The 20,815-nt window shown below is 39.9% G+C and overlaps 1 protein-coding gene across 2 annotated transcripts in view; it reads left to right on the top strand.

The window, feature by feature from the left end:
* Ric1 (RIC1 homolog, RAB6A GEF complex partner 1) overlaps window positions 1-20,815 on the top strand; it is a 127,346-nt gene that overhangs the window by 73,382 nt on the left and 33,149 nt on the right. For both annotated transcript variants that reach the window (XM_004653178.2, XM_045149157.1), the window contains 4 exons: window positions 4,394-4,482; window positions 15,850-15,994; window positions 17,704-17,752; window positions 19,934-20,086. In XM_004653178.2, the coding sequence (XP_004653235.2) occupies window positions 4,394-4,482; window positions 15,850-15,994; window positions 17,704-17,752; window positions 19,934-20,086 (436 nt within the window). The remainder of the gene's footprint in view (window positions 1-4,393; window positions 4,483-15,849; window positions 15,995-17,703; window positions 17,753-19,933; window positions 20,087-20,815) is intronic.

Below are 20,815 nucleotides of genomic sequence, written 5' to 3'. Positions count from 1 at the left end.
TAATTCCCAAATATCCATCAGCTGGGAACCTAGCATTCAGAACACCTAAGTTTCTGGGGGACACCTGAATCAAACCACCACATTCTGCCCCTGGCCCCCATTAACTGATATCCATGCATGATGTAAAATACAATGCATTCAGTCTGACTTTAAAAGTCCCCATAGTTTTTTTTATCAATCCCAATGATGTTCATACATCCCCATAGTTCAAGATCTTTTAACTGAGCCATAATACCAAAATATAGCCTCAAAAAACCCATAATGCCACAGAATAAATATTCACACTGCAAAAGATAGCATTGGGCAAAGCAAAGAAACATTCAACCAATGCAAGATTTAAAACAACCAGGGCAAACATCAAACTCTGTAGCTTCAAGTCCAGCAACTCTAGCCAGTGACAAATCTTCAAGTACGATAATTCTAACCAGCAACAAGTCTCGGGAATTCCAATTCTGCCCCTCCAGCTAGGCTACTCACAGTCCTGGGAAACTTCATCAGGGCCGGCAGCTCCTTGGCAGCCATCTCATGGTCCCGGCATCTCCACTGCAAGCCACAGTTCATCCTCATGGCCCCATCGGGTCTCTATGCAGGCAACCAGCAAACCTACTTCACACTGCCCATGGCCATTTCCAAAACACAAGACCGTGTTGCAAACTCAATGACCCTCTTTCCAGCATTTCTTATACTCCATGATACCAGGTAGGGTGCCAATTTTTTAATCCAGGGGGGAATAAAGCAGACTTTGAAGAACAGGACACTCCTTGAGCACTCAGGCCCCTTCTAAAGAGTCTACATTCTTTTTTTTTTTTTTTTTTTTTACTTTTTATTTATTTATTTATTTGAGAGCGACAGACACAGAGAGAAAGACAGATAGAGGGAGAGAGAGAGAATGGGCACGCCAGGGCTTCCAGCCTCTGCAAACAAACTCCAGACGCATGCGCCCCCTTGTGCATCTGGCTAACGTGGGACCTGGGGAACCAAGCCTCGAACTGGGGTCCTTAGGCTTCACAGGCAAGCGCTTAACCGCTAAGCCATCTCTCCAGCCCAAGAGTCTACATTCTTCTCGTTGTCCCCACGCAGGTCAGCTAGCCCAGTCTCATAGATTGTAATCTCTCAGTTGCAACTGAATAGGCAACAGTTCACCCAAAGATTTTTCTTTCTGTGCCATATCCCTCTACTCACACCAGTTCATTTCTACGCAAAGCAACCCTGCACAACTTCTCAGGACATGGGCACAAGAGCAAGCTTCTCCCACAGACTGCTAGCCCAGTCCAGGCAAAGCTCTTTCTCACCCTCATAAACCAAACCTCACAGTCCATAGTTCTTATTGCATTCAGGTCTTGCAGCTTAGACCAGAATAGTCCATCAAGCTGTACTTACAGCACTGCAAGACATCTCTTAGGCCAAGGTTTCAACTCCTCCCACATTCCTCTTGAAAATCAGCTCCAAAAGGCCAAAGCCACATAGTCAGGTGTCTAGCAGCAATCCCACTCCTCAGTACCACATTACTATTGCAGTCCGGGTCGCATTGCTGGTAGAAATCACCCAACCAAGAGCAGCTTCTGGGAAAAAGAGATTTATTTTGGCTTACAGGCTCAAGGGGAAGCTCCATGATGGCAGGGAAAAACGATGGCATGAGCAGAGGGTGGACATCACCCCATGGCCAACATAAGGTGGACCACAGCAACAGGAGAGTGTGCCAAACATTGGCATGGGGAAACTGGCTATAAAGCCCATAAGCCCGCCCCCAACAATACACTCCCTCCAGGAGGCATTAATTCCCAAATATCTGTCAGCTGGGGACACCTGAGTCAAACCACCACAGTAAGCCATAATAATTCCCTCTCCTTTCCCACCTCTACCTTCACAAATCCATCCTCCATAATCTCTCCTCCCTCTCTCCATTAGTCTCTCTTTGTTGTATTGCTTTGGGATTAATAATTTGTCTTAAATTTTTTTAATTATGTAATATAAGTGGGTCACTATACCTCAGGTTGTTCCTACCTGCTCTGTGGCTCTTACAATCTTTCCATTCTTTGTTTCAGTGTTCCATGAGCTATGGTGGGTCTCTTGCAGTCTGATTTAGTGTTGAATTTTCTGTGGCTTCTGGGTTTCTGTTTGATGGGTTAAGATTGGCCATGTTGTCTGTTACCATCTTCTTGGTGATGGTTGTCAAGCTAGTAGTGTGAGCCATATTAGTGTTCCTGATTTTTCTGCAGCGTTTCCTGGGCCCCAGGTGGCATGTTAGACATGTGAGATCTTGTGGTGGGCAGTTGGCTGTCTTTTCTTGTTGTGTTGGTGGGTCTTGGATCTCCTCAGTAATTCATGCCATTACAGTGTGATACTAGAACACACATATACAGTGTGTATCGATCAAACCAGGATAATTAGTATTTTCATCATCATGTCTTTGGTGCCTTCAAGCTTTTGGGTCCTTTATTCTGGCATCCATACAATTGTGTCTTCCTAGTATGTACAAATGCAGCCTTGTACTGAAAAGTATTTTAAGAACATTTGATTCTCATTTTCCATTTTAATTATGTTTTATAGGTAATAAAGCTGAATTAGAGGTATGTCACTTTCGAAAATGAATCCATGTTAAATATTTGAACTGAGAATAGCTCTAGAAACTAAAACAAAATCCAGTTTTGAAATACAGCTTAGAAACAATGTAGAATATAGAGAGTTTACTTTTAGTTTCTGACATTTCATCAATTTGGCCTTATTTTATTTATTTGCAAACAGAGAAACAGGAAGAATGGTGTGCCAGGGCCTCTTGCCACTGCAAACTCCAGAAGCATGCACCACTTTGGGCACTGTGTTTATGTGGGTACTAGGAAATTGAGCCCAGGTCATCAAGCTTTGCAGGCAAGCACCTTTATCCACTGAGTCATATCTCTAGCCCACCTTTGAACTTTATAGCAACTTTTAAAATTACATTATATAGCCAGGTATTGTGGCACACGCCTTTAATCCCAGCACTTGGGAGGTAGAGGTAGAAGGATCACTGTGAGTTCAAGGTCACCCTGAGACTACATAATGAATTCCAGGCCAGCCTGAGCTAGAGTGAGACCCTACCTGGAAAAACAAAACAAAACAAAAATCAATTGCATTATCCATAGAACATACGTAGTATTTTTAAATGATAGTCTATATAGGAGCATATGTGATATTTTAGAATGATAATCTGTGTCATTCAGCATAAGAAATAATACATTACAATGCATTGTAACACACCTCCTATAATCCCAGTGTTTGTTAGGCTGAAGCAGAAGGAAGAAACTACATAGCCAGACCTCAAAGGAAGGAAGGGTGGATGGGGGAGGGGTAAATTGAAGGGGAGAAGAAGAAATGGGAACTGAGAAGGAAAAAGGGAAAGGAAAGAAAAGAAGAAAATATTGCTGATGTTGATGAAGCTGTATTTTCCCATCTTTGATATTCCCTTTTCACCACCTTGGCAGTCACTGTTCTAGAAATTGTATATATCAGCTTCTTACATGTGCGTGTGTGTGTGCATGCGTGCATGTGTGTGTTTTCAAACCACAAGTGAATTACTGTGTTTAGAATGAATATATATACATACTTGCTGTCCTTATATGTACTAATATATTAATATATGCATGTTGCTAAAATACATTGTTTTTCAACACTATGTGGTATTGTATTCTATGAATATACCAATTTATTCTTCCTTGTGTCTTTATAAACTCAGGTTGTTTTCATTATTTTTCAATTAAACACAGTACTACAGTGACCATTATATGTGCCTCCTGAAAAATGTTAAACAGAAATTTCTAGATTATAATTAAGAAGGAAATTACTAGACTATGTATAGAACATGGATTTGTTCAAATTGTGAGGTGACTACAAATTACTTAAAAAATGGGTTTGTTGGACTGGGAGAGATGGCTTAGCGGTTAAGTGCTTACCTGTGAAGCCTAAGGATCCTGGTTTAAGGCTCGATTCCCCAGGATCCACGTTGGCCAGATACACAAGGGGGTGCACGCATCTGGAGTTCGTTTTTAGTGGCTGTAGGCCCTGGCGTGCCCATTTTCTCCTTATCCCGCGTGCCTCTTTCTCTTTCTCTTTCTGTTGCTGTCAAAGAAATAAATAAAAAATAGGGCTGGGGAGATGGTTTAGCTAGTGAAGTCTGGACCCGGGTTAACAGTTAAGGTGTGGACCCCGGTTCGATTCCCCAGGACCCACGTAAGCCAGATGCACAAGAAGGCACATGCATCTGGAGTTCATTTGCAGGGACTAAAGGCCTTGGCGTAACCATTCTCTCTCTCTCTCTCAAATAAATAAGTATATTTTTTGAAAAGGAAAAAATGGGTTTGTTTCACTATTTATTTTTGTCTTCTTTCACTAAAGTGTTGTTTGTTTGTTTTCACAGTGGTTCTGTACAGGTTTATACAATAGATAACACTACTGGAGCCATGCTGTTATCTCATAAATTAGAACTTACACCAAAACAGTATCCTGGTGAGTTTTTTGTTGTTGTTTTTAACATTTTTTAATGTAGTCTCCTTTAAATGTGAGGAATGTTTTCCAAGATCCCCATAGTAAATGCCTGAAACCATGGAATGAATAAATTGAATGACTATATTGTTTTTTTTCCTGATACATCAAGATCTATAACAGAGTTTTACTTAAAAATTAGGCATAATAAGAGGTATCTTATGTATTACTTTTCACAGTAACATTGCCGGAAATGTCCTTTGTATTACTTTTCTCATTGCTATGACAAAATACTGACAAAAGCTATGGAAGGAAGTGTTTATTGTGGCTCACAGTTTGAGGGACTGTACATCATGATAGGGAAGTCATGATGGCAATAATAGACAGCAGGAGAGAGAGAGAAACTAATGCTGTGCTTAGCTTGCTTTGTCCTTTTCATTCAGTCTGAGACACCAGCCCCTATGGGTTGGTACCACCTCACATTAAGGATGGGTCTTCTTTTCTCAATGTATGTAACCTTTCTGGAAATATCTCATAAACAGCCCTTGGTATGTTTGCATGTTGTTCTAAATACAGTCAGGCTAAAAATGAAAATTAACCATCACACCCTGACTTAGTCAGATTGTATACAGCTGCTGAATTATCAAGCATATTCCATAAATACATACAGTTAAATTGTTAACAACCTTTTCAAGATAACTGACAAAACAACAATTATAACAATACACTAAGTGTGGCCATTCGGATATTTTTATTTATTTATTTAAGAGAGGAAGGGAGGGGGAGAAAGAGAAAAGAGAGAGAATGGGTACACCATGGCCTCCATCCACTGTAAATGAACTCCAGACTCATGTACCTTGTGCATCTGGCTTACCAGGGTACTGGGGAATTGAACATGGGTCCTTAGGTTTTGCAGGCAAGTGCCTTAACTGCTAAGCCATTTCTCCAGCCCTCAAATATAATTTTTTTGAGAGCATGGTAGGTTCATTAATGTGTACACTACCCCTGGCTATAATCATGTCCCCTAAGGTTTTCTTAGTACCAAAGTTAATCTGTTTGATCTCTGCCTTGAAGTCTCCTTTAGAGTTTTGAAGACTTGTTATAGAATGTGTCCTTTTCTCTTTGCTCAAATTATTCAACTTTATTAGAAATGTGGCAGCATCTTCTTCACTAGTAGATGTATAAACTCCAGCAAATTTTATGTTTCAGTCTAAACCTATTCTCAGTTCTGTCTGGCCATCCCTTTCCTGCAGTAGGTAACACATTATCACTTCCTTCAGGGGATCCTTTGCTAAAGTCTTCATACAGGCAAAGTTCTTCTTGCTGTAATACATTTCTGTCAGTCCATATGCCTTCTGTTCATGTTTTATGCATACATATTTAATGCCTTTTTTGTCTTTAATAGTGCAATTATTGGATACTGGCCATAACTTGAAATTTCAGACATGACGGCAAGATTAGTACAGAATTATTTTCCAGCAGAGTTCACAAGAGAAAATTCTTTTTTAAAAAATTTATTTATTAAGGACATTTATGTCCTATGTAGCCCAGGCTGTCTGGGATTCACAATGTACTCAAGTTGACCATGAGCTTGCAGACTTCCTGCTTCCAAGTGAGATTTGTTCGTAAAAATCTACCAACTACGGTATACTTTTTTTTTCTTTTGCACCTTTTTATTTTAAGGAAACATTCCCCCCCCCCCCCCGGCCTCTTTTTGACATCTGAATTGCCAGCCTCACCACTCACTAGTTTTGTACTTTAGGGCCTTTTTTTTTTTGGTTTTTCGAGGTAGGGTCTCACTCTGGTCCAGGCTGACCTGGAATTAACTCTGTAGTCTCAGGGTGGCCTTGAACTCACGGTGATCCTCCTACCTCTGCCTCCCCAGTGCTGGGATTAAAGGTGTGCGCCACCACACCCAGCTTTAGGGCCATTATTAAGTAAAATAAGGGTTGCTTGAAGATAACACTGCTGTATGAATAGCCTTATCGGTGACCAGTATAACTGCTGAGTCACTTTGCAAGCAAGTAGTACATATAGCATGGGTGTAGTACACAAAAGAATGCTTGATATTCTGAGCAAGATTTGATCCTAGTAATCAGAATGGTGTGAAGCTTTAATTTTAAATTTTGCCACTCAATATTTTCAGATCACAGTTGGTCTTGATAAATAAAAATGTGGAAAATGTAACTGCAAATAAAGGTACTACTGTTTTGGTAGTACTTTGTGTAATAAATGCTGACTTTAAGTGATGCCAGACTAGAGAGATTGCTTAGTGGTTAAGGTGCTTACTGGCAAAGCCAGAAGTCTCAAGTTCCATTCCCCAGAACCCACATAACCCAGTTGTACAAGGTGTCATAGGTGTCAAGACTTCGTTTGCAGTGGCTAGGAGGCCCTGATGTGCCCATTCTCTCCCTCCGCATCTGCCGCAGTCTCTCTCTCTCCTCATAAATAAATAAATAAATACATGATGCATGTTACAAGTAAATATTTTTAAACTATATACGGCAAAATTGTACGTAACCTAAGAATTTCTGTGTGTAACTAAAGAGGTGCCTGTGAAATTTATTTATCCAATTTTCTCCTTTTATGTCCTAGATTAGTTTTAACTTCTATAGTCCTTGCCTAGATTTTGTTATGTTTAACAGTTCAGTTTATTCTTTCAACAAATACTTATTGAATACCTATGCCAATAGACAGTTACTTGTCTAAACATTGGGTGGATAGTAATACAACTAAAACTTCTACCAGAATCCTTTAGTGAATCTGCTGTTCACAGGATTTAATCTATACTTTTTGTCATAAGAAATGCTTTAAGCTGGCACTAACAGAAAACTCAATGTACTATGACTTAAATAGTATTTCTTTTTTCAAATAGCAAAAAATCCAAAGACAAGCTATTACTGACCTTCATTTGACTTTTTTAAAAAAGATTTTATTTCTATTTATTGATTTAAGTGAGGGAAAGAAGGAGAAAGAGAGAGAATGTGCACACCAGGGCTTCTAGCCACCGCAAACAAACTCCAGACATATTGTCACCTTGTGCATCTGGCTTACATGGGTCCTGGGGAATCTAACTGAGGTCCTTTGGCTTTGCAGGCAAGTACCTCAACTGCTAAGCCATTTTTCCATCCCTATCATTTGACTTTTTATTCATGGTCCTTATGGTAGTTACTGAATTCCAAGCCTTGCTTGTGTATTTGTCCTGTTTTTTTTTTTTTAAATCAGGAAATCAAAAGTTATTCCAGATGTATCCCTACCTGTTACATACTCCAGCTAGCTTTCACTTCTATCTAATTGGCCATAACTGTATATCATAGGTAAACATAAAAAATGGTCTCCCTTTTAAAAGCACTCATTGAACCTTTTGCTAATGATGATTGCAGTAAAGAGGGTGTGCCGGCCTGCGGCACGGGAGTCAAAACAGACCCCGAAGGAGGGAGTGGGAATGAACCTGAGACCAGAACACAAGACAAGTTCTGATCAAGGCTCAACTTTACTCAGGCAGACACAAGCTTATATACAGAAAACAAAACTTTCTCAAAACAATGCCTTCATGTCTGAAGTCTGCTCCACCAAGGCCATTAATGCTTCTGTGTCTGAAGTCTGCTTTACCAAGGCTATACGATAAACCTCTGTGCCTGGAGTTCCAAGACCAGCTGCAGTTCCTGAGGTCAAAGAGCAGCTGCAGCTCCGACAGAGGGCATAGCAAAAACACCACTTTTGGGTATAGTGGCAACATGCATTGTTTTTCTTCAGTTGGTGGTTTAAGAAGGTACTTTACCTTAGAGACTCAGTACTTGTTTTGGTAATGAGTGTAGGGAGGCTAGAGAAGTAGAAGGTTTTGTTCTCTTTTGGCTTTTTAATTTTTTTTTTTTTTTATCAGAGAGAAAGAGAATTGGCACACCAGAGCCTCCAGCCACTGTAATCAGACTCCAGACTGTGCACCATCTTGTGTGCATGTGCGACCTAGCGCACTTGCATCATGTTATGCATCTGGTTTATGTGGAACCTGGAGAGTCAAACATGAGTCGTTAGACTTCACAGGCAAGTGCCTTAAGCACTAAGCCATCTCTCCAGCCCTTTCTTTTGGCTTTTTAAGACAGGTTTTATTACTGTATAACCCAGGCAACCCCAAACTTGGCAACCTTCCTGCCTCAGTTTCCCGAGTTCTAAGATTATAGGATGTATTTTTTTGCAAGCAGAGAGAGAGAAGAGAGAGGCAGGCAGACAGAATGGATGCTATAGGAATCCCACCCACTATAAACAGACTCTAGATGCATTTCACCACCTTGTGCATGTAGCTTTACGTGGGCACCGGGGAGTCAAACTTGGGTCATGAGGCTTTGCAAGCAAGTGTCTTAACTGCTAAGCTATCATTCCAGCTCCACTCTGTTCTTAATATCTGTAACTTTTATGTGGCTAAAATAAATACTGAAAGTTTTGTTTACTAATTAGTTTGGGTGTGGTTTCCATAGTGTAATGATTATCAGGATCACTTTACATTAAGTTGTTTGGATCTTAACCACTTAATTAGTATCTATGTCCTAACAACTTAGTAGCATTTTCAAAAATATACCTATAAATAGAAAATATTTTTATTTCATTCTTTAACATGTATTTTTTTGTTTTGTTAACACATGTTGTTTTAACTAATGAAATGTCTTCCAGACATTACAGTATAACCACCTACATTTCTGGTTTAAATTGATTTTCACTGGCTGGGGGTTCAGCTCATTTGGTAGAGTGCTTACTGAGCATACATGATGCCCAAGATTTTATTGCCAGCACTCTATAAACCAGGCATGATTGTGACACTTTCCTGTCTATAATCTGAAAAATTGGGATATGGAGTACTAACTAGCTTCATGGTGCTGAGATGAACCTCCAGACCAGGCACAGTTTATGGGAGGAAGAAGGCATTTATTTGAAGCTTACAGATCCAGGAAAAGTTCCATAATGGCAGAAGAAGCTAGCCTACTTTTCACAAGTCCTTGCCAAAAGAGAAAAGTCACAACTGACACCACAAGCAAACACAGTTAGGAACTCCAGGCCTTAAACTCAAGCACTTTGTATATCTTTAGACTGGAATTCTCAGTCCACCTCCACACCTTAGGTCTGGAGTTACAGTCACCTTAGAATTGCAGAAAACACCTGACCAAGAGCAGCTTGTGGGGGGGGGGGGGAAGGGTTTATTTTGGCATTTGACTCAAGGAGGAGCTCCATGATTGATGGCAGAGGAAAACGATGGCATGAGCAGAGGGTGGCCATCACCTCCTGGCCAACATCAGATGAAAAACTGCCGGGCTCCCCAGCGGATAGGTAGTGCTGAGGAGGGACCAGTCCCAAGGGGTTAAGAAGGAAGGGGGAGCATTGGACGACTCAGAACCTCTCCTAGTCACTGGAGAAAAACCACACTGAGTCGGGAGTCTTGTGGAAGCAGGAACTCGCTTTATTGTTAAAAGAAGTTGCCTATATAATGTTGGGGACGAAGGCAGGGATTCTAGGATGGGGGGAAAGGTAAGGGCCAATAGCAAACTGTGACTATTGAAATGATAATTCCAACTCCTGCCCTAGGTAGCAGGCAAGAAGCCATTAGGCGTCTTACTGAGTCCTAGCTGGCCAGAGACAGGTCATCAAACTTTAGCTAGACTCAGGAAGTTCCACTAGGCATCATGCCTGGGCCTCTCAAGGCCCAACAAAAAACAGCAGTAGGAGTGTGTGCCAAACACTGGCAAGGAGAAGCCTGCCGCCAACAATACACCACCTCCAAATTGTCACCAAGTGGGGCCTCGTATTCAGAACACATAAATTTAAGGGAAACACCTGAATCCAACCACCGTAGCTGGATCCTAGGGCCCAGCCACAGTGACACTTCCTCCAGCCGGCTTGCTGGAAATCCAACAAACTTTAATAAAGCCTCCGTATTTATTGGTGGGCATCTATTCCATCTACCACATTCCACCCTGACCTCTAATAGATTCATAACCATCTCACATTGTAAATTGTATTGAGTCCAATTTCAAAGGTCTCCAGTCTTTACCAGTAGTTCTAAAGTCCCACGTCTTCTCTGAGATTTAAGATTGTATCTTAGCTGTGAGTCCTGTAAAATCAAAACAAGTTAAATACTTTCAACATATAAAGGTAAAGTAAACATTTTCAACTAGTATAAGGCATAGCAAGGAGAGGCTGGAACACTGTAAACTCAGCCACCACCAAGCAAACATCTCAGTCCAAGTCCGATACCATAACCAGTGACCAGTGAGGAGTCTCTGGATTTTTCCCATTCTTCCCCTCTAGCTGGGCTGAATATCCAGGGTAAACATCCATCCCAGGCCAACAGTGCTATGTGATAGCCTTTGCTTACATATATATCCTGTTATATCCAAAACATCCTTGGGTCTCCACTCAAAACACAGTCTATCTTCCAGTGGCTTTGCCAGCCTATTTATTTCCTGTCTGTATGCTGTGTCTCAGCAGTGACTCCTGAAACTGTGTGCACTAATGACCACTCCACACATTTTTCATGCTCCCAAAACCAATACCAGATATACAGAACACAGTATTCTTAATTCAGGAATGAAATAAATTGTAACCTTGAAAAGCAGGTTCCTTCTTCAGTCAACTCTTTTCCCAAAAGAGTTTTCATGTCTATCACAGTCTTTCCTTAGGTATCCTTTCATCGTTTCAATGTAACATAGTTGGCCCATCTTGCTTCCAAATGCTAGTGTATTTGACAACAGCAGCTTCCGCAATCAGACTCTGGGCCAATAATTTTAAGCTTGCTTGAGTTTTTCTAAGTTAAAATCTTAAATCTTTCAGTGCCTTAACTTTAGCTATGCACAGCAGTCCATTACAAATTTAACCTTGATGCCTGGGCAGCAGAACGTACCCAGCTCTTATGCCAGTAATCCAGTTCTAACAGTCTTCTGCAGTCTTTCCTTCCCCTTATAAAGTTCATAAGCCAGGCCTTCAAATACAGTTCTCTCTGCACTTAGCATTTTCATACTCTCATCAGAATAGTCCATAATTCTTGGCTTACTGCTCCAAAAAGCATCTTGGGTTGTAGGCACCAAGTCCATGCTTGTTCCTTCCAAACAAAAGTTTCAAAAGACCAAAATCCACATGGTCAGATTCATCTTAATAACTGACTCCTTGGTACCAATTCTGTACTAGACAGCTTCATGCTAATGGAATGAACCTCCTGACCAGACACAGTTTACAGGAGGACTAAGGGACTTATTTGAGACTGACAGATCCAGGGGAAGTTCTGTAATGGCAGAAAAAGCTGGCCTGCTTTCACAGGTCCATGCTGAGTCACCATAAGCAAGCACACTTAAGGAACTCTAGGTCTAACTCAAGCACTTTGCATATCTTTAGACTGGAATTCCAAATCCTCTCCACACCTTAGGGCTGAACCCTAGGACCTGCCCACAATGACACCTCCTCCAACCAGGTAGCTGGAAATCCAAGAAGCTTTAATAAAACTCCTAAAGTTATTGGGAGGCATCTATTCAATCTACCTCAGCCAGGGTTTAATTGCCATTGCCAGCACTGTATGAACCAGGCATGGCTGTAACGCATTCCTGTCCGTAATCTGAAAATTTGGGATGTGGAGGCAAGGAAGATCTGGAGTTCAGTGTCATCTACAGATGCCTAGTAAATTCAGGGCCAGCCTAGAATACATGAGACCCAATTTGATTGGTGGGCAGAACAGAGAGAGAGATGAGATCAGTTGTCAGAAGAGGAGGAGGTGAAAAAATGAAAAATAATGATTTTTCTCAAGACATTTTATTTATTTGAGAGAGAGAGAGAGAAAGAAGTAGATTAAGAGAAAGAACGGGGCTGGGCATGGTGGCGCATGCCTTTAATCCCAGCACTCGGAAGGCAGAGGTAGGAGGATGGCCATGAGGTCAAGGCCACCCTGAGACTCCATAGTGAATTCCAGGTCAGCCTGGGCTAGAGTGAGACCCTACCACAAAAAAACCAAAACCGGGCTGGAGAGATGGCTTAGCAGTTAAGCGCTTGCCTGTGAAGCCTAAGGACCCCGGTTCGAGGCTCGGTTCCCCAGGTCCCACGTTAGCCAGATGCACAAGGGGGCGCATGCGTCTGGAGTTCGTTTGCAGAGGCTGGAAGCCCTGGCGCGCCCATTCTCTCTCTCTCCCTCTATCTGTCTTTCTCTCTATGTCTGTCGCTCTCAAATAAATAAATAAAAAATGAACCAAAAAAAAAAAATTAAAAAAAAAAAACCAAAACCAAAAAGAGAGAAAGAGAATGAGAATGGGCACTCTAGGGCCTCTGGCCACTGCAAATGATGCATGTACCACCTGTGCATCTTGTTTTACATGATTACTGGGGAAGCAAGTCTGGTTCCTTTGGTTTTGTTGGCAAGAGCTTTAACAGTTAAGCTATCTTTCCAACCCCCCACAGCACATTTTCTTTTAAAAAATCACAACTCTAATGGCTTATCTTCATACAGATGTAACATGAGAATGAATTATACTTGGAGACTACTTGCAGCTAGGCATTCACATTAAGTGTAACAGATGTTGCATATCAGTCACTCATTTATCTGTGCCTTATGTATTTCAGTATTTGATTATGTACCATTACCTATCTGCATTAGTAGTTAGGATTCCTTTGCAAATCTGTTCTGTTCTATCCTTTTCAAAATTTGTTAAGAACAATTGCCTTAAGATTACATATTAGGTCTGGAGATATAGCTTAGTGGTTAAGGTGCTTGCCTGAAAAGTCTAAGGACCCGGACGTGATTCTCCAGGTCCCATGTAAGCTAGATGCACATGGTTGCGCATGTGTCTAGTTTGTTTGCAGTGGCTAGAGGCCCTCGCACACCCATTCTCTCTCACTCTCTCCCTTTCTCTATCTGAGAAAAAGAAATCAGAAAAATTTTTTTTAAGATTATAAATTTTTCTGTTATGGGGGGATAAGGAAAAAATCTTAATAATTAACAATAGTAATAATAATAATAATAAAATCGTAATCTCTCTGGGAAAGCTGAGGTAATCTCACCCACATATATACAAAGCATTGTTTCGATGATGATGATCTCTTTTAACAATTCACACCTTCCTTTGGAGACCATTGTCTTCCTGAAATACTTCCTTTGGAATTTCTGTTAGTGAAGTCTTTTGTGGTGGTGAACTCTGCTTTTATTTTGGTCTTTATCTTGTTTTGTTTTGTCCTGTGTTTTAGTTAGTTATACTTGAGTGTGATTTTAGAATGACAGTTTCAATGCACGTATTAGAGAATTTTCACTGTCATAGGATTTCTCTTGCTGCTATTAGGAAGTTTCCAATCAAGTTGTATTCCCTTTTCTGATTAACCTGTTTCTCTATGTTACTTTTATGATCTCTTTGTCACTTATGCTCTGCAGATTCACCCTGATGTAGATGATAAAGGATTTTTATTGTTTTTGAAAATTGCTTGAATTAGACTTGTTGGATCTGAAGATTCATACCTTTTACCTGTTCTAGAAAACAGTCATTATTTCTGATATTGCCTTTCCTCTAATCTCTTTTTTTCTGAAACTCTAACTAGATAGCCGTTATACTTTTGTCTATGGTTGTTGTCTTGGCTGTAAGACATTTTGTTTTGTTTTATTTTTTGTTTCTCTAGACACATTGTAGAAATGTTCTGTTATCTGTCTTTAGGATCACTATTTTCTCTTTGGTCTCATATGCTGCCTAGTATGTCCTTTGAGTTTTAAATTTCACTTACTCTATTTTTTGTTTGCTTGTTTTTTTGAGATACAGTCTCACTCTAGCCCACGCTAACCTGGATCTTATTCTAGTCTCAGAGTGGCCTTGAACTCATAGCAATCCTCCTACCTCTAGTTCTGAGTGCTGGGATTAAAGGTGTGTACCTCTACTCCTGCCTGTATTTTTATTTTTAATAAGTTTAGTTAGTTTTAGATTGTATGCATCCTGCTCCTAGTTTCAATCCTTATTTCTGTACCTATAAAAAGTATGGCTATGTCTGTTCATCCTACTATCTAAATTCTTTCCAAGTCTACCTTTTTGTTTAATTTGATTTATTTACTTGAGAGAGAGAGTTGAGAGACAGACACAAAGTGAGTATGGGTGGGTGCACCAGGGCCTCCAGCTGCTGCAGATAAACTCCAGATGCATGTGCCACCTAGCGTATCTGGCTTTACAAGGGTACTGGGGAATTGAACTTGGGTCCTTAGGCTTTGCAGGCAAGTGCCTTAACCACTGATCTGTCACTCCAGTCCATGAGTCTACTTTTGCTCTGACTTCTACTTCTACTCTTTGAGTTCTAGTTCCTCTTGTTTATATGTTTTTAGGGGTTTTGGCTGAGAGCTAGTAATGTTCTTTAAGAATTAATTGTTTTGACTGCCAGGCTTGGTGGTTACATGCCTTTAATCCCAGCTTTTGGGAGGCAGAGATAGGAGAATCGCTATGACTTCAAGGCCTGCCTGGGCCTACAGAGTGAGTTCCAGGTCAGCCTGTAGTAGAGCGAGACCCTACCTCAAAAAACAACAAAAAATTGTTCAAATGCTTTGGGACCTGGATTGCATTTGACTTTGTGTAGAGATTTGTTTCTGCTGATTGCATGGGAGTACTACATCAGTCTAGAACCTTTTGCATTGTATTCTGTTTAAGATTGTTGTTTTTAAACCATACTAATTACATAAATCAGAGTGAGGGCTGATTTGTGACTGAGGATTGGCAGGGAGCTTTCACAGCTACTTCGTACTGTAGGTGTAGTGTGGAAATGCTTCCTCCCCTTTCCTTCTCCATGGCAGTTTTTCTCTGATTCTTCTTTGTGATTTCATCATTACATGGGTATCATTTACTAGATTTCCTGCCTTGGATGAGCTCTGAGCTTTATGTCCTATTCCTCACAAGGTGTTTGGGTGATCCCGCCTATGGTAAAGATTCCCCGAGTTTGGTAGATAAGTTCAGGGAAAAGTACTTTGTCCAAGTATTTTGAGTTGTTCTGGGGCAGTTGTTAAACATGCTGTTCAACATCTTAGGAAGCAAAGAGAGTCACTTAGGCTATCATTTGCTGCAGTGCTAAAAATAGAAATTTGCTGTTTGTTTTGGTCACTCTTACTTTGTAGATGTTTTAAAGGCCTACATTTGGTGAAAGTTTATTCCTTTTTTGTAGGAGTAGACTTACACAAAACTAAACCTTAGGATTACATAGTAGGTAGTGACAGAGACAGTTTGCTTCTTATAATTAATTTGGATGGTTTAGGTCAAACAAAGACTTGTCTACAGTAGCCCCATAATAGGATTCATGTTATTTGAATCATTTGTGATTTTCTGATCATTTACATTTGAAGTTACAACCTGTAAAAAGTGCTAAGTATTTCTGAAGCAATCTTTTAACTCTTCTATTTTTTGACAGACATTTGGAACAAAACAGGAGCTGTTAAATTGATTAGATGGTCACCTGACAATAGTGTTGTAATAGTTACCTGGGAATATGGAGGTTTTTCTTTATGGAGTGTGTTTGGAGCCCAGCTGATATGTACACTTGGAGGAGATTTTGCGTGAGTTAATAAAGAAACTAGATAAAATAACCCCATTATCTCTCTGACAATAAATGTATTCAGAAATGTGTTCCAAAGAACCATCCTGTTTACCTTACTTTGCTCTTTTAAGTTATCATAGAAGCCAATGGGTTGCATGATGATATTTTCACACATATATGTCATGGTTCTTTGTCCATATTCTCCTCCCTTCTGCCAAATAGTCCCCATCTGCCTTCATTTGTGTGTGTGTGCCACCCATGAGGAAACATGCAGTGTTTTTGTCTCCTCCCATTATCCTCTCATATTCTCCCATCCCCCCTCCCTCAGTAATACTACGACTCCTCTTTTATGATTCCTTTTATACTTTCATTTCTTTCTCTCCCCCACCCCTCCCCACACACAAATCTAGAGTCCATATATGAGAAAATATGGGATAATTGTCTTGTAAGTCTGGCCTATTTTACTTAACATAATGACCTCCATAAATTCTCTTTTCCTTTCATTCTTATACCAAAACAGTTTGTTTAGAATATTGGTTCAGATTTAACTTAAGAATATACTGATTCTATAAATAGCCACTGTTTTAAAACTGGCAGTTCATTTGATAAAAGTGCACGTACTTGGTGCCGGATATGGTGGCACATGCCTTTAAGCCCAGTACCTTTAAGCTCCTTTAGTGAAGCATCTTGAGTTTGAGGCCAGCCTGGGCGACAGAGTGAATTTTAGGTCAACTTAGGCTAGAATAGGACCCTGCCCCCACATAGGGAGGGAGGATTCAATTACTAATGCCAAACATTGAAAGGGGAAAAAACATCAAGTGACTAATAAATAACTAATAGGCAATAGAAAACTTCTATTATCTCATTAGATTAATTTAGGTTGCTCCAGTAGGCTTATATTTCTGCCTTCTTTATATACTACCCTGACCCTGAGTCCTAATGAAATGATCCCATCTTTTCCCATACTACATGGGGTTGTCAAGAAGTCAACTGTACCTAGAAAAATGTAGCTGAGTGATAAGCTTTAGTGTACTGGACAACAGTTTTTTTTTTTAATTTAATGCATTATTATATATTTCTATTTTAAAGGAACAAAGTCAGGCTGGCTCAGTGATTAAAGGCACTTGCTCACAAAACCTGTAGGCCTGGCTGTGTTCAATTCCCCATAATCACAAAAAGCCAGATGCACAAAGTAGTACATGCATCTGAAGTTTGTTTATAGTGGCAAGAGGTCTTGCCATACCCATAGTCTCTCTGCTTACAGATAGATAAAAATATGTTAAAAATCAAGGAGCAGGGCTGGAGGGATGGCTCAGCAGTTGAGGAACTTGCCTGTAAAGCCTAACAACCCAGGTTCAAATCCCCAGTACCCACATAAAGCCAGGTGCACAAAGTACGTGCATCTGGACTTTATTTCCAATGATTATAGAGGCCCTGGCCTGCCCATTCTCTCTCTCTCTTTCTCTGCCAGATGTCGTGCACATGTCTTTAACCCCAGCACTCAGATGGCAGAGGTAGGAGGATCGTTGTTAGTTCGAGGCCTGCCTGAGACTACATAGTGAGTTCCAGGTCAGTCTGGGCTAAAGTGAGACCGTGCCTCAAAAAAAAAAAAAAAAAAAAAAAATTTATGGAGCAAGATCAATTTGTTTTTTAAAAGGATGAAGCTAAATATTATATACATTGTATGGATTTGGAAAAGTATAAAACTAAGTTTCTATTTTGTTTCAGTTATAGGTCTGATGGTACCAAAAAAGATCCCCTAAAGATCAACTCTATGGTAGGTACTTTGTATTTTAAAAAAAAATTGGGCATAATATAAGAAATTTGGAGTTTTTTTTTTTTTTTCCTTCTCACATTAGTCTGATAAAAATCAGATACTATTAAGTACCAGTAGAGTCTTCCTTAGGTGAAGTGTTTGTTTGCTTGTTTATTCTTGAGGCAGGTTCTCACTCTTAACCGAGGCTGACCTGGAACTTACTCTAACCCAGACTGGCCTTAAACTCACAGTAACTTTACTTCCTCAGCATCCTGAGTGCTGGGATTAAAGGCCTGAGGCATCATACCCATCTCGTTTGTTTTTGAGATAGGGCCTTGCTTGCTATGTTACTGGGGCTGTCCTCAAACTCACTATGTAGCTCAGGCTAGATTTGAACTCAGTCTGCTTGTCTCCCGCTCTGGAGTGCTACCATTGCAGACATAAGCTGCCATACCTGGTTTCTAACCTCTGTCTTTCATAAAACCATTTCTTATTGTGGGTTCTCTGGGTATTGTCCTTGTGAAATAGTGACTGTGAGGCTTATCACCGCCTTTCTCTTTTGTTGCATAAAGGATAGCCTTTTCTGATACTGGATTTCTCCAAAAGTTAAAGCTATCTTGATTGCCTTTTGCCATCAAGACCCTTTGATGTCTCTCTCCACCTTGATGTTGTTAAATAAGTTTTCAATAAAATAGCATTTCTCTGCTAGCTAGTGCTTTGGAATGGCATGTAACACCTGATACTGTAGCCTTCATTAAGTTGCTGTTTTAGCCACAAATCTAAGCATTTAATTTGCTTGAGGAAATTCATTGTGGGAAAAGGTAAATTTATATTCAGCTTTTAAAGTTTACAGCATTTATGAATGCACCATTACCATTTTCTTGGCTCTCAGGTTGGAAATCACTAAACCTTATAAAATATTGCTGTGGGGGCTAGAGAGATGGCTCAGCTTTGCCTGTAAAGCCTAATGACCAAAGTTTGATTCCCCAAATGCATCAAGCCAAGTACGCAAGGTGGCACATGCATCTGGAGTTCATTTGCAGCAGCTGGAAACCCTGGCACCCATTCCATTCTCATTCTGTGTCTGCTACCATTCTCCCTCCCCCCCCCCCCCGGCCATCTTGATGATGCACACCTTTAATCCAAGCACTTAGTAGCTAGAGGTAAGAGGATCGCTGTGAGTTCAAGGCCATCCTAAGACTACATAGTATTCAGGTAAGCCTGGATAGAGCAAGGCCCTACCTCCAAAAATAAAACAAAACAACAAACAAACAAAAAACACTGTCATGGTAGACTGGGGAGATCTCTCAATGGTTAAAGTTGCTTGCTTGCAAAGTCTGCTGGCCCAAATTCAATTCCCCAGCACCCACATAAAACCATATTCTGCATCTAGAATTTGTTTGCAGGGGTGAGAGAACCTGGTGAACCCACATACATACAAATGCAAATAATTTAAAACAAATACTGTCAGGGAATCTAATTTCAGAATATTAAAACTGATTGAGCTTGAAAATTTTTGTTTGAGTATTTTCACTTTGCAACAGAAAACAAAAACAAAACTTGGGCTTGGTAAAACCAGTTAACTTGGCCGAGACAACATAACGAAAAGCCAAGCTGGATTGAAAACTATTCTTCCAACTTCCAGTCTACTGTTCTTTGCTTTGTGTAAGACTATGTCTATTGTAGATGCTCCTTGACTAAACTAGTAGGTGACCTGGTCATCATCTTTCAAGAACTTTTTTGTACTGGAGAGGCAGGTAAATGAAATCTATAGCAAGATTATAGAAAACAATAGAATATTTCTTAAGATTGGGATCCTGAAACAAAAGCTCAGAGCAGTATTTAGTGTAGACGAGATAGCTATGATGTACTAGATAGCCAAGAACCAGTGGATGTGATTCTTGTTTGTGTCACTTGTCATGATTTCTCTAACATTCAATAGACAATATAATACTGTTACTGGGTGGTTTGTTTTCTTTTGTTTTTTTGTCTTTCAAGGTAGGGTCTCACTCTAGTCCAGGCTGACCTGGAACTCACTATGTAGTCTCAGGGTGGCCTCGAAGTCACGGCAATCCACCTACCTCTGCCTCCCAAGTGCTGGAATGGTTATTTCTTATATTGATTGCCTTTAATTATTAACTGAAGTTAAGAAATGCTAAAAAGAATGGTTTATTGTTTTGACCTTTTTTCTCTTTCTTCAAGAGCTGGGGTGCAGAAGGATATCATCTATGGGTAATCAGTGGATTTGGTTCTCAGAACACTGAAATTGAGGCTGACCTCAGGAGTGTAGTTAAACAGCCCAGCATTTTGCTATTTCAGTTTATCAAGAGTGTGCTCACTGTAAACCCTTGTATGGTAAGTGTATTTAAAGCTAGTATCTTTAGTGTCTTTAACATTACAATTTTAGACTCTTTTCTGTAACCCATAGATGTTCAACACACTCCTAAACTGCTATATCACCTTTTGTGTATTTTCTGTGATTACTGTATTTCTATTAAATTTATGCCAAAATCTTACTTATGGACATGATTTGAATTTATTTGGTATATGCTGTGTTTAAAACAAAGGCAGTAAGCAGTTTGAAGGAAAGCAATGTTTATATGTTAAATAACTTAAATAATTTAATCTTCGACTCAGTAGTCTTTCCCAGAATGTTTTCTATGAGACATTGCTGATGAAAGGTATTAATATCCACAGGATAAAAAATGTTCTAAAGCCAGGCATATTTACACTTATAATTACACTTATAATTTACACTTGTAATCCTGGTACTCAGAAAGCTGAGAAAAGAGAATCACAAAACCAAAAAGCAAATAAAATGTTACATTTTCAAGTGTGACATAAAGGCTTTAAAACGAAGCTATCCAGATCCTGAGTTGTGCTTGTATGCATCATGAAATCGAGGAGTTGAAATATAAGCAGCCATGTTCTACATGCTTATTCAGCTGTCATCTGTTAAGGAACTTTCACATTGAAGTAAAATCTTTAGAGACCCGCTTTGGAAAACATTGGCCTAATAACATAAACTTCATATATTTATCAACCTGAAATAGTGTTCATTAGTATTATATATCTTTGGACTGA

This window comes from Jaculus jaculus, chromosome 1 (assembly GCF_020740685.1).
Source record: "Jaculus jaculus isolate mJacJac1 chromosome 1, mJacJac1.mat.Y.cur, whole genome shotgun sequence".
NCBI classification, from domain to species: Eukaryota; Metazoa; Chordata; class Mammalia; order Rodentia; family Dipodidae; genus Jaculus; species Jaculus jaculus.
The sequence above is the reverse complement of the archived record's forward strand: the minus strand, read 5'-3'. Positions and strand labels throughout refer to the sequence as shown.